The 14,269-nt window shown below is 47.2% G+C and overlaps 1 protein-coding gene across 2 annotated transcripts in view; it reads right to left on the bottom strand.

Moving 5' to 3' along the window:
- SORD (sorbitol dehydrogenase) overlaps window positions 1–14,269 on the bottom strand; it is a 29,771-nt gene that overhangs the window by 1,184 nt on the left and 14,318 nt on the right. For both annotated transcript variants that reach the window (XM_061157036.1, XM_061157038.1), the window contains 5 exons: window positions 12,432–12,591; window positions 6,755–6,873; window positions 5,376–5,441; window positions 4,285–4,460; window positions 391–512 (listed from right to left, as the gene is read on the bottom strand). In XM_061157036.1, coding sequence (XP_061013019.1) covers window positions 391–512; window positions 4,285–4,460; window positions 5,376–5,441; window positions 6,755–6,873; window positions 12,432–12,591 — 643 coding nt within the window. The remainder of the gene's footprint in view (window positions 1–390; window positions 513–4,284; window positions 4,461–5,375; window positions 5,442–6,754; window positions 6,874–12,431; window positions 12,592–14,269) is intronic.

Genomic DNA, 14,269 nt, shown 5'->3' with positions numbered 1-14,269 from the left:
TAAGACCCTGTCTCTTCCCAGGGTGGGACCTGGGGACCGGGAGTGGGAACCAAGGAACTTGAGTTCTTGTGGTTGTCCTCATTTCTTTCCTTCTTCTCTTTAAAGAGGGAAGGTAGAGATCTGACCACTTAGAAATGGAAAAGATAGCACCTGGGCAATGAGGGGCAGACATTCAAGAAGAGCATGCCTCACAATCTCCCTCCCTCCCTCTCTCCCTACAGACCTGTCAGCTCTCTCTTTGGAGCCTTATCATATCGCATGGCTCACAATGCAGCCAGGGAGTGCCTCTCGTGAATAAATAGACAGAACCTCTTGGTCCCAGAGGCCGTGGAAGGCCTCCCCTGGACTTGCTGGCCACTCGCCAGCCTGGTTCACCCACAACATACTCACGTATTGCAGTATCGAAACACGCCCTTGATGTCCACCTCCCTGGTGGCTGCGTGCACAAGGGGCACGCTGGTCATCTCAGAGCCCAGCCCCACCAGCACCAGGGTCCCACCAGAATGAGTAGCCTGAAGAAGAAGTAAGGACAGAAAACTAAGAAAATGAGAAAATACAGGCCCCACTCACAGTAGCCCTGTTGCCATGTGGATGCATGCGTGCTAAGTCGCTTCAGTCATGTCTGACTGCCACCCCATGAACTATAGCCTGCCAGGCACCTCAGTCCACAGGACTCTCTAGGCAAGGGTACTGGGGTGGGCTGCCATGCCCTCCAGGGGATCTTTCCAATTCAGGAATCGAACCCGTGTCTCTTATGTCTCCTTCACTGGCAGGCGGGTTCTTTATCACTAGCACACATGGAAAGCCCACTGTTGCCATAAAAATAGGTAAATATCCAGAAATTTCAGACAGTTTGATTCTTTTTATACAGCTGAACTCTTTAGCATGTTAACCAAACTCAACAGAGCAGCAGAGTGAATGCGGTCTCCTTTAAAGGTCCTGAATGCACTTTATCAGTGAAGGCACAGTGGGAGCATCTCCTGCTGCCCACAGCATCCCAGGAAACAGCAAAGTTTCTCCAGAGAGCAATGAGGAATCTCCCCTGCAACCAAGGCTGACTCTTTAGCAGCCTCTGAGCCTCTTTCAAAGCTTTACTTAGTACCAGATGTCAGTGTCAGCCACTTCCTCCTCCAGAGTGCTCACCCACAAGACAGAGGGTCAAATTTCTAAGGGACCACCAACTACCAAACACTATACCAATGGGGAGGGCATAGGAATTGTGTGGTTCAACAACTGCCTTAGGGGCTTCCCTGGTGGTCCAATGGTTAAGACTCCCAGCTACCACTGCAGGGGGCACAGGTTCGATCCCTGGTGGGGGAAATAAAAAAATCCCAAAAGCTGTGTGGCCAATAAATAATTAATTAAAATGCTTTAAAAAATAAAAACTGCCTTATACGTGAAGGCTGGCAATTAGAAATCTTTGTTCCAGGGACATTCACCTCAACGGTATGTCATAATGGAGTCATCAATTTCCTCTTTGGAGTAGGCAGGAAAGCAAAATTTCCTCTGACAACCTCCACATAACTTTACGTAAGTGCTGAGCCTGCTCCAGAGATTTGGAGGGATCACTGTGCTCAGAGTAGTGAGAGACAGAAAAATGGACAATTTGCTCATGCTAAGTTTTTATTATAGCTAACAGTAGAAAGCAGTTACTGGGGGCCATTCTAAGTGCTAACCACAGAGATTTAAGATAGCACACATCACAGCTTGTCTCCGAGGGGAAGGCTACATCCTGGAGAGAAGTCTGCAGGGTAGGGATGACTCCTGGCATTTGTACTTTTGATCTGTGGGCCCTGAGATGGTGCTGTCAGCCATGGTTTCCTCATGTGTAAGAATGGGAATGATGCCTTCCCATAGCAGGGCTGATGAGGTAACAGTCACAGAGGCTGGCACTAGGATGGGCTCAACGCTTAGTTCATTTTCGGTTTTAAATGAGGAGCAGTCACTTACAGACCACCTGTGACATACAAACACTGTCAGCCAAGGAAAGGGTATCTCATGACTGGAAAATGTTGCTGTCCTCACTGGAGGGGAGGGGTTCAGATTTGGTGAGTGAGCCACGGAATACACTGAGAAACTTCCCAGGAAACTTGCTGTCCACTCAGCATTTCCTCTCTACCTGGTAAGAAGGGAGAGGAGCACCACTGAACTGGTCATCACAAGCTGCCAGGAGGCCAGTAGCTTACTGACCACAAGCAAAGGAATGCTCAGGCCACTGCTTAGCGGGTATGACTTTCACAACAAGGAGATGACATCAATTCTACCACAAGCATTTGCTAGGTCTCCTTATGAATATTATCCAGACACAACACGGCAGAAAATTGACTCTAAGGTATGTTCATAAGGTGCCTTCACCTAACCTGCCCACTGGCAGAGTGAGCTGTAGCATTTGGCAGCACCTGTCATGCATGATGGCTCCACTCCCGACTCAGGACATGCACCGGCTGAAGGCTTCACAAGGCCCTCGTGTCACATTTACTACCTCCACACCCACCATAGGTAACTGGCAGCTGGGCGCCCACCACCACCAAATGGAGATGCCAACTGTCCTCAGATGTCCTCCAGGCAGGGCACAGAGGAAAGAAGGCCTTGCCCTATGAAGCCATAACTTTTACTGCCTCTCTGTTGAGTGGGGGGTCACTGACCTGTCAACGACTCAAAAACAGCAGACACACCTTACTGGTCAAGCCCTCAAGGTGTCTGGCACAGAACCAGGCATATAGCAGGAACCCAAGACATGCCATGGGTCAACATGACTCCACTGGTAACACATAGGCTCAACGCCTGCTGGATTTTGGTTTGTTTTAGCTCCATTCCCACATGGTGACGCTGACCACCTCTGACGGTGGAGCAGAGAGCTGGTTGATTCCGGCTGGAACAGGTCAGGGCAAAAGTGGCACCTGCTCCTCCCTCTCCTGTTGCTTCCCTGACACCCCAGAGTCACAGGCATCTTGGTAGGCAGAGGGGAAGGCAGCTCTGCTTGGGTGCCAGGCTTGAGGGCCGTGCCACACAGCTTGAGGGATCAGCTTTTCCCAAATGTCTTGCATGGTGGAAAGTGCCCTTGTGCTTGACTCAGTGTGACTCAGAAGGAAGGGCAGAGGCATGTGCTGTTGTGAGAAAGCAGGCTGAGGAACAGGGCAGGAGTGCCCAGGGGTGGCAGCTGCCACCGTTCTCCCCAGCCCAGCCCCTTCTACCCCAGAACTGGCTCCTGGCCCCTCAATCTCCTCCCTCCCCTCTGGAGCAGCCAGATGGAGCAAGGAAAGCCCAGCTATTGGAGTAATGTGCTCCAGGCAAGTCCCTGGGCTTCTCTCATCATAAAATGTGTAAAATGAGAACTCACTGTCAGGGCTATTATGCAGATTAGGACCATGTCTATAAAGCACTCAGCCAAGAACATGGCCCATGGTGGAGAGCAGAGCCGAGCTCTTATTCTTTCTTTTCCTCATACTTTGGCAGTGCTACTCCTCCCTGCCCTTCCCCTTCCAACATCCATAAATTACTGGTGGGTGGCTCAGGGTTGGGTCAGGTATTGGCAGCTTATTTGTTCCTAGGGAACAGCAGAAGACAACTGTGACCCTAAAAACTCACCTCACCTTTGTAACTAACTGAACTAGTGCCCGTCACCTTGTATCAATGACTCAAAGAGTGCAGTTTTCCTCAATAAAACAAGATAGGGATTTCCCACACTCATATAAGGCATGGTTCCCTGTTCCTCCTATTGATTTTTTTTCTTTCTTTTTTTTACCAAGAGCACTACTTGGTAAAATCCTATCCTAAAGGTATGAGTCACTTAACATCTTTGAAGGCCCATGTGTATCTGTGGCCTAGTTTGAACATCACAATGACCCAATGAGGATGTTGGGGAAGTGTCATCACCTTCATAAGAGAGATAAGAAAGCAGATAACAAGGGATTACCTAATTTTATTTTGCAGGGGGAGTGGGGTGGGGGGGTGGGTGTGTGCCACACAGCAAATCAGTGGAGAAGTCTGATCCAAGGAAGCCTTCTACTGGTTCACCACCCTGGGCTGCTTACCCGAAGCTGCCCACCGGCTTCAGCTACCCTTATTCCTACTGGGCCCCTGATGGCTCAAATGGGAAAGAAGCTGTCTGCAAGGCGGCAGACCTGGGTTCAACGCCTGGGTCAGGAATAGTCCCTGGAGAAGGGAAGGGCAACCCACTTGCCTGGGAAATCCCAGGACAGAGGAGCCTGGTGGGCTGCAGTCCATTGGGTCGCAAAGAGTTGGACATGACCGACTTAACACTTTCACCTTATCCCTACTCACGTAGATGCCGGCCTGGATGGAGGTCTCCACCCCTGTGCACTCAATTGTGACTTCTGGCTTGCTGCCCAGCAGGCCTTCCACTTTCTTGGCTATTTCCTGAGGGCTCTCGTTGGAGATCTGGAGGATGAAATCAGCCCCGACTTCCTTGGCTTTAGACAACCGAGAGGCTGACAGATCTAAAGTTGAACAAAAGTTTCTTTCAAACTAAGAAACTGGACAGTGGATTAGGGAGCCAAAATGAAGATGCAGATTCTGATGGCAAGGAAGCTCTGTGTAGTGGTGTGGCTGAGCCCAACACACACACTCTTTGAACACACACACCCTCACACACAATCTCTCGATAACTTCTCAAACATGCACACTCTTCTATATCCCCAAATACCCCCAACCTACCACATAGCTCTCCACAGCTACACACATATACTCTCTCACCTCCTCATACAAAACACACAGTGACACCCTTCTGCACCCCATTCCCTTAAAATACTCACAACACCCCATACAGCACACAACTCTACACGTTCACCCACACACTCTCAGATACGTTACACACATACATACACACTGTCTCACAGATGCCTTCTCCACATACATACACACAGCTTCAGTTTATACCACACCGCTCTACACTCACATACTCACATATGCTGTCAGATAACCTCTCCTCACACATACACACTCATGTCTCTCATTCATATCACATATCTCACACATAAACATCCTCTTATAAACATATCACACACCCGACTAACTTCACATCACACACACACTCACACACACACACCCCCTCTGAGTTTGGTCAAACAAGGGCTGAGTCTCTTCTTAGGACCAAATGGGCAGTATGAGTATCTGAGATTCACATAAAAAGAGCCAGGTTCTCTTTTCTGCAGCAGCCACCCTCTCCCGGAAGCTTCAAAAGAGTCTCCTCCTGAGCCCTGACTTGGTCATCCCCTGGAACCCAGAAGAAAAGAGCAGGAACCTCTCTAAAATCCCAGTACTCCAGGAAGGAAACAGGTTTCATGCCCTTGCCTCAAAACTGTAGACCCAGCTGCTCCTGCCTTAAGGAGATTTAGAAAGAAGAAAACCCTTACCAGTCACCACCACTTGAGCTGCACCCATTGCCTTGGCTGCAAGCAAACTGACCAGTCCAATTGGCCCTGAATAAAAGAGGAAATAGGAAACAATTTTGAAATATCAAACACCAGCTCTCCCCCTTGTCCAGGCCAGGGACAGGAACTGTATCTTCTGTGGGCCTCTAGCATCTCTGCCCCAGTCCCTGACATACAGACCTTAACAACTGTTTGTTGAGTGCATGAGTAAATGAACACATGAGTACTTGTTCTCTACCTGGAATCTGCTCCTAGTGCTGGGTTCCTGTTCTCTTTGCCCCCTACGCACCTTTTCAGAACCCCTCATGTCTCCCCAAGGTGAGACATATCCTTTAAGGTGAGCCCTGAGGATCTCCTGTCAGGGTCCTAGGTTGACCCAGTTGCTCAGGCAGCTCCAGGACTGTTCGGGTGCCTAAGAATCAGCCCAAAGATCACCTGCTTCCCCATTTTATCGGTGTGCTAGATGGTTTTAACACAAAAACCAGACCACAAATAAAGTTATGCAGAATGCCTTTGAGGATCTACTTTTTGGACACTCCAAAAGTGAGTTAGCGAGTTTGCCCAGAAAGCAAAACACTAGGAAATAGCCAACAAACAGGTTAAGTAAACTAGATCTTAAAGTTCTCATCATGAGAAAAAACTTTTATAACTATATGTGGTGACAGAGGTTGACTAGACTTATTGTGGTGATCATTTTGCAATATACACAAATATAAAAATTACTATATTATATACCTGAGACTAATAGAATGTTATACATCAGTTAAACCTCAATAATAATAAAAAAAGTGTATACCAGATCACACCCACAAGGAGTGAAGCATGTTGTCTGGGTCACCTGAAGCAGTTAGCTTAGATGATTCAATCTGAGGTTGCCAGGTTTGTTCAGCTGGGTGGAAGCAGAGGAGGAAGAAGGAGCTAGCTGTAAGCCTATGTGGGCAGAGTGCTGGCTCCCCATGGGCTGGGACTCATTCGTGCTGGTCCTAAGTAGTAGCCATCTCATTCTTGAAAGACTGGGAGACCAATTCTCTGGGATGATCTGAAAGCTCCAAAAGATACCCTTCCCTTTAATCCCAAAAATATTTCCGTAGTTTCCTGCCAAGGGTTGAAAAAATAATCCCCAAATGCACTCTTTAAAGTGAACAAATGAGTTACGTTGCCTAGGAAATAACATTAGTTAGCTACCTTGCCTGCAAATATTTATCTAGCACAGTGCTTGTCATTGAAGGAATGGTGCACTGTAATCCTAACTAGAGAGATTCGAGAATTGATTTCAGCCCTTGGATGGGGGATGAGATGGGCAGAGGGATCTCACATTCCCCTTTAATGAACTCATAACCATAGCGACATCTGTTTCTTACCAGCTCCACACACAAAGACCTTGTTCCCCAGGGTGACTCCAGCTCGCCGGCAGGCATGGATCCCCACAGACAGTGGCTCGATCAGGGCCCCTTCCTCAAAGGTGACATTGTCAGGAAGCCTGAGGAGTCATTCAACATACTCAGTCCCTCTAGGTTAACAATAATAACAATAGCTAATATTTACTGAGCTTTTATTTATATGCTGAGCAAAAGTGCTAAGCAATTTACATATATTCTCTCTTGTAAATCCTCAGAATAGTTCTGTGGTAGACATTATCATTCCCACTTTACAGACAAGGAAAGCAAGTTTTGGAGGAGTGAATGACTTGCTCCAAAAGTTTAAAATCAGGGAGTACTGAGAATCCTAAAGGGTTTAAATTGGAAGCCAGGTACATCTGATTCCAGAGCCTGTATCATACTGCCTCCCTCTGAAAATGCCAGCCAAGATAAGGTGCGGCGTGGCTGTCTTTAATAAATGAAAAGTTCATTTCACAAGGGTTTAACTTAACCACATCCCAGCATTTCATCTGCTTCTCAAACTTATAGCCTTTCTGGTTTCATTTTAGCAAACAACCCAGACTATCAGCAGCTTTGCAAAACAGTGATTAGAAGCTGACATCACTCTGTACGTTGTCCCCCATATTACATGCTCCAGAAGAACCACATGTGCTAGCAGCAGCTGCCTGGCTGTCTCTGGACTGGGTAAAATGGGGAAGGGCCTGTCTCCACATAGCAGATTAAATACTGTGTCACCTTCATCACTGGGTTCTTGGCTTTCACTTCCCTGTCCTCTGGCATCTTGACCCTTTTCAGATACCACTGATGAAGACAGCAAATATTTGCATAATGCTTTACAGATTAGAGAGCTTTCTCCTCCGTTATCTCATTTAATCCTCAGCATGACCTCATCAGGAAGGTAGGGCAGGCTTTGTTGGTTTTTTCTTTTTTGGGGGGCTCGCAGGATCTTGGTTCCCCATGCATTCTTAGTCACTCAGTCGTGTCTGACTCTTTGCGACCTCTTGGACTGTAGCCCTCCAGGCTCCTCTGTCCATAAGATTTTTCAGGCAAGAATACTGGAGGGGTTGCCATTTCCTCCTCCAGGGGATCTTCTAGACCCAGGGATTGAATCCGAGTCTCCTGTGTCTCCTGCATTGCAGGTGGATTCTTTACCCACTGAGCCATTGGCCGTGAACAGGGATTAAATCCAGGCCCTCAGCACTGGACTGCCAGGGAATTACAAGGCTTTGTTTTTTATTCTACAGAAGCAGAACTGACTGAAGCCGTGAAATTAAAAGACGCTTACTCCTTGGAAGAAAATTTATGACCAACCTAGACAGCATATTAAAAAGCAGAGACACTACTTTGCCAACAAAGGTCTGTCTAGTCAAAGCCATGATTTTCTAGTAGTCATGTATGGATGTGAGAGTTGGACCATAAAGAAAGCTGAGGGTCAAAGAACTGATGCTTTTGAACTGTGGTGTTGGAGAAGAATCTTGAGAGTCCCTTGGACGGCAAGGAGAGCCAACCAGTCTATCCTAAAGGAACTCAGCCCTGAATATTCATTGGAAGGACTTATGTTGAAGCTGAAACTCCAATACTTTGGCCACCTGATGTGAAGAACTGACTCAGTTCTTAGCACTGGAAGAGACTGAAGGCGGGAGAAGGGGACAACAGCAGATGAGATGGTTGGATGGCATCACCGACTCAATGGACATGTGTTTGAGTAAACTCCAGGAGTTGGTGATGGACAGGGAGGTCTGGCGTGCTGCAGTCCATGGGGTCACAGAGTCAGACACTACTAAGCGACTGAACTGAACTGAGCAGAACTGAAGCCAGAAGAAATTAAGAGACCTGCCCCAAATTACAAGCCTAGTGAGCAAGAAAGTAAGAATTTGAACCCAGATCTCCCGATTTCATATCCTCTGCCTGTCCCACATCAGCTGCCTTTTGGTACAAGCAGTTTTGTAGTTAACTTTTGCTAGTTCCTTACTGCCCAGTACTTATTCAATGCTCCCAAAACCTCCACATGCAAGAACATGAAATCCCTCAAGTTCCAAAAAGAAGTAAGTGGAAGCCAAACCATGGGCTCATCTCCATGATCCTTCTGTTCACAACCCTCCACAAGATAAATGACAAGGTCTACATTCGGCCTGACTGGTGCCCACAACCCCTTCTTTCTCTCCTCCCCTCCGCTTCTCTTACACCATTTCCCTCACCCCAACCCACTCTTCTGCTCTGATTGTCATCATCCCTCTACCCGCTGAATCTATCCCATCAATTCAATATTAAGGAAAAAACTCTGAAGAGAAATAATGACTTGCAAACTCTCTCAAAGACCCCCAGTCACACACACACTCTCTCCAACAGTCCTGCCTCATCACATTTGGGCCTCGCTCAAAGCTGGTACTGGGACTAAAGTGAGGGTGGCCTGTGGTCAGGAACTGTGTGCTCTTCTCATCCTCACTCTGACTTCCCTATGACATGAGAATACCAAGGGGAGGGGCTTCCCTGGTGGTCCAGTGGTTAAGAATCTGCCTTGCAATACATGGGACACTGGTTCGATCCCTGGTCCAGGAAGATCCCACATCCCTCGGAGTGGCTCAGCCTGTGAACCACAGCTACTGAGCCCGAGCTGTAGGGCCCATGAACTGCAAATGTTGAGCCCATCAGGCCACAACTACTGTGCTCTGCAACAAGAGAAGCCACTGCAACTAGAAGCCCACACCTGGCACCTGGAGAGTAGCTCCCACTTTCCACAATTAGACAAAGCCCATGCACAGTAAGAAAGACCCAAAGCAGCCAATTAAAAACAGAAACAAAAACAGAGAAATGGGATTGGAGATGGTGATGAGAAAGGATTATCCTGTGGGAGGTTATTCCACTGATGTTGGATATTACACTGATATTGTTGGTTATTCCACTGATAAGGCAGATGTTGCCTTATCACACATAGTCAGAGCTGGAGTCCTGGGAGCAGCCCTTTTGCCGCAAACCTGGGAAGAGCTGCTGGTCCTCTTTCCCCAACCTTATTAGGTGAAGGCTGAGGGAAAGGGGATGAGTTTCTTACCAACTCTAATTGTTCCTGATTTTCTAAACACTGGAAGCATGATTTTCTAAATACCAGAGGAGAGTGAAAAAGTTGACTTAAAGCTCAACATTCAGAAAACTAAGATCATGGCATCCGGTCCCATCACTTCATGGCAAGTAGATGGGGAAACAGTGGAGTGGCAGACTTTATTTTTTTGGGCTCCAAAATCACTGCAGATGGTGACTGTAGCCATGAAATTAAAAGACACTTACTCCTTGGAAGAAAAGTTATGACCAACCTAGACAGCATATTAAAAAGCAGAGACATTACTTTGCCAACAAAGGTCCGTCTAGTCAAGGCTATGGTTTTTCCAGTGGTCACGTATGGACATGAGAGTTAGACTATAAAGAAAGCTGAGCGCCGAAGAATTGATGCTTTTGAACTGTGGTGTTGGAGAAGACTCTTGAGAGTCCCTTGGACTGCAAGAAGATACAACCAGTCCATCCTAAAGAAAATCAGTCCTGAATATGCATTAGAAGGACTGATGTTGAAGCTGAAGCTCCAATATTTTGGCCACCTGATGCAAAGAACTGACTCATTTGAAAAGATCCAGATGCTGGGAAAGACTGAAGGCGAGAGGAGAAGGGGATGACAGAGGATGTGGTGGTTGGATGGCATCACCAGCTCAATGGACATGATTTTGAATAAACTCTGGGAGTTGGTGATGGACAGGGAAGCCTGGTGTGCTGCAGTACATGAGGTCACAAAGAGTCGGACACGACTGAGCGACTGAACTAAACTGAAACACCAGAAAATGAGAAGGCAACTTGGTGGTTTTCACAGTGGGATTGAGGGAAGAGGCAAAGGTTAAAGAATGATCAAGAAGCCAAGGGGGAAGCAGGAAGATAGAAAATAAGGTGGGTAGGAAAATAAAGAAGCTGTGGTGGTGTGCAAATCCTCACAAAGAAAAACAAGAAAAGAGGGTGTGGATCCAGGGCTAGGCTGGGGCCACAGACACAAAGTACCCTTGCAGAGGAAGAGAAGTGGGGGTAGTGTGTCCTCTGGAGGCCCTCCACGGCCCTCCCGTTGCCATCGCCAACCAGGACACTTCCTTCCCCACCTTTCCCTACAACCCCTGCTCTCCATTCCCAGGGCAAGACTCCTTTTCAGGCCTATCCTGGTACCATCCCCCAGACATAAGGTCACAGCTATGACGCAGTCATGGCACTGTTTACTGAGCTCCTATTATGTGCCAGGCCTTGTGTTGAGTACCTGATATGCTTTTCCCATTGAACTAATGCACTAAAATGTATTAATTCTATGTATTTCATCATATCAATGCTATTATTTCCATTTTACCATCTAGAAGATTGAGATTACAAAGTTTAACTTGCTCAAGGTCACACAGTTGGCAAATAGGAGAGATCAGTGGTTAGTCTCAAGCTTCATCACTATGCTCTTCTGCCTTCCACGAAAAACTTGTTGGGCACCTAGACTTGGAAAGGGCCCAGGAAAGGTGGGCTGGTTTAGGAACCACTTGCTCAAAGGCAGACTCTGCCCTTGTAACTTGGTCCCTTCTCGAATGCCAACTTAAACTCATCATGAGGTCCCTGGCCTGTGACTCCTCTCAAGGCTTCCAGTAGGCACTAGAAAACTCAGATCTGTCAGACTGCCCCTGTGACGAGTCCTGGCCTCCATTGGACAAGCCCCATCTTGGCCAAAAGAGCCACTCCTGGGGCCAGGCTGGGGTGCGGAGAACACGCCTGGCCGGTTGGGAAGGAAAGTAGCATCCCAGAGCCCCACGGCCAGGCCGTGCTGAGGTTGGAACACTCCGTTTCTGTCAGACACAAGTTCCCCAATCACTTTGAAAGCTGAGCCAGGATAGTGAGGACAGGGCGAGAGCTTGAGAATCACAGCCACCCTGTCTAGACTTCTGGCTCTGTTCTGGGTCCAAGCTAATCAGCCTTCTCCTACCTCTGCTAATTCTCACATAATCCTGGGGTCCACCTCACCATCACTCTTAGGGAAGTCAAACAAGCCATGCAGAGAACTTAATAGCACAAGGCCAGGCAGGTAATAACAATCACTGCATCTTTACATGCATGGTCGCATTTAATCTCCAGGTGGTTAAAGAGACTGAAGTGAAGAAGGTGAAGTTCATTTCCACAAAGTCACTCACTAAGAGTGAGTGGATCCAGGGTCCCAAAGCTCATGCCCTGTGACTCTACGCCACAGTAAACCCTGGTTGTTGCTGCCATTGTTGTTGTTGTTAAGGTTCCTATTGTTACGAGATATCTTTGTTATAACTGCAGTGGAAACCAATAACAGAGGACAATCCCAATAAGTTACCTCCAAGATGGCTGGAGAGGAGTGGCTGATTTCAGCAATGATTTTCTATTATTGCTCTACTTGAGGGAAATTTGACTGAATGACTAAATCTAAGCACTGAGGGTCAGTCCTATCCCTAGTCAGGTGACCTGTCTTCAATGCATCCAAGAAAGGCAGGCCTGCAGAGAGAATGCTTAATGTCTGGAATTATGAGCGTAAAAGAAGGAAGAAACCAGTGCAGGAAACTAGAAGAAAGAACACCAAACAAACAAACATCAGGGAAGAGGTCCCAGGGGCCGTGGCTGGGCCCTGGGCACTGACTTGTAGCAGAAGTTAGCATTGTGCTTGTAGAACCGGCAGAGGTTCCCATCATCGGGGGGCGTGGCGCAGAAGAAGATGGTAGGTGACAGATTGTATCGGCCAATCTTGCAGAACTCATCAGTTTCTCGAGGAGCACCAGGCTCGATGGCAACACGATCACCTGGAGGAAAACAAAACATCCAAACAAACAGAGGGGCAGAGATGCTGTTAAGAGTCACGTGCTCATAGGTCGATGCCAGCAGGGGGATCTGGCCGAATGAGCCTCCCTCCCCACTGGGGACCCAGGGTAGTCCAGGAAAGCCCAGCCTGTTGATGTCTCCGAAGCAAATGCCACAGGCCGCACACACTCTGGAAGAAAATGACTTCTTCCAGAAATGAAGTCAGAAAATGACCTCAGTCCGCTTCTCCACAGGATGCTTTGGCCTGCCTGCCCTTTTTTCGACTCATGGGATAAGACCTCCAGTTCCAATAGCCACCTCCCAGCTTAGGAAACATAACTAGTCCCAACAAGCCAGGTTTTGTTCCCATCTCAAACTGCTGCAAAAGAGGTAGCTAGTGTGTGGAATTTGCAGAGCTTTTTCTTCCCTGTTTTGATAATATGCTGACAGGAGCCATAATGATGGCACATCTTGTGTTCAGCCTCCTAGACAATAACTGATTCCTGGTTAGTGGAACCACTAAGGCAAATGACCCATAGAGGCTTCAGACTCTGTACATCAGAGTAGCACTAAGGGTTGTGAACAGGCGGCTCTATGGTGAACAGGCGGCTCTATGGCACTTCTACTCCATGTCTCACTATGTCCACTTGGAAACCCAGTCTTAGACTGGCTCTTCTAACTTCTTAGTATGAAAAATTTCAAACATACAACAAAGTCATGAGTTTGCATGACTTATTCCATGATAAGCTGAGTTTGCAACTTATCCCGTGATAAATTGAGTTTGCAACTTATCCCATGAATTGCAAAACATACAGCAAAGTTGAAAGAACTGTATGATGAACACCCAGATGTTCTCTACTTGTTTCTTCAATTAACATTTAGCTACATTGATTTTATCACATATCCATCCCATCTATCTCTCTCTCTTCCACCCATCAATCTACCTTCTTTTCGAATGCATTTCAAAGTAGGCTGCACATACAAGTACATATCACTCAGCTTCATATCATTATACTGCAGCTTGCATATCATAACTACAGCTCAATACTTGCTTATGGTTTCTTGTTAAGGTAAAATTTAGATGCTGACAAAATGCAGACACATACCTAGCTTCTTCAGAGCTAGTGGATCCCTCCTGGTGCAGCCAGGCTCAGAGGGCCTTGTAACTAACACAGGATGACACCTCCTGAGAACTCTCTCCTTCCCAGAGAGAATCTGTTATTTCCAGGCTATGAGGTGGTCTCACCAGGAAAAGAAGATTAAAGCCATAGCTGGCTGTTCCAAGACAGCTTGGATTTAATTCACTGTGTTGGGGAACATCGCAATCTGCCGTAGCTGAGAATTCTTTCCTGAATTAAGCAAATTCCCAGGTAGCTCAGTGATAAAGAATCTACCTGCCAAGTAGACTTGGACTCGATCCCTGGATCAGGAAGATCCCCTAAAGAAGGAAATGACAACACACTCTAGTATTCTCGCCTGGAAAATCCCATGGACAGAGGAGCCTGGCAGGCTACAGTTCATGGAATCACAAAGTCAGATACAACTTATTGACTAAACTATAGCAACAAAAAAATATCGATGGTTTCCAAGCCATCCAATAAAATCAATGCTGCATGGAAGGCCCTGGTTCTCAGCATGTAGAGATATTCTGTGGTTCCTGTGGCTGCAACATCTTCCCCT

The sequence above is a fragment of the Dama dama genome, chromosome 12, assembly GCF_033118175.1.
Source record: "Dama dama isolate Ldn47 chromosome 12, ASM3311817v1, whole genome shotgun sequence".
NCBI classification, from domain to species: Eukaryota; Metazoa; Chordata; class Mammalia; order Artiodactyla; family Cervidae; genus Dama; species Dama dama.
This window is presented reverse-complemented; position numbering and strand designations above follow the sequence as displayed.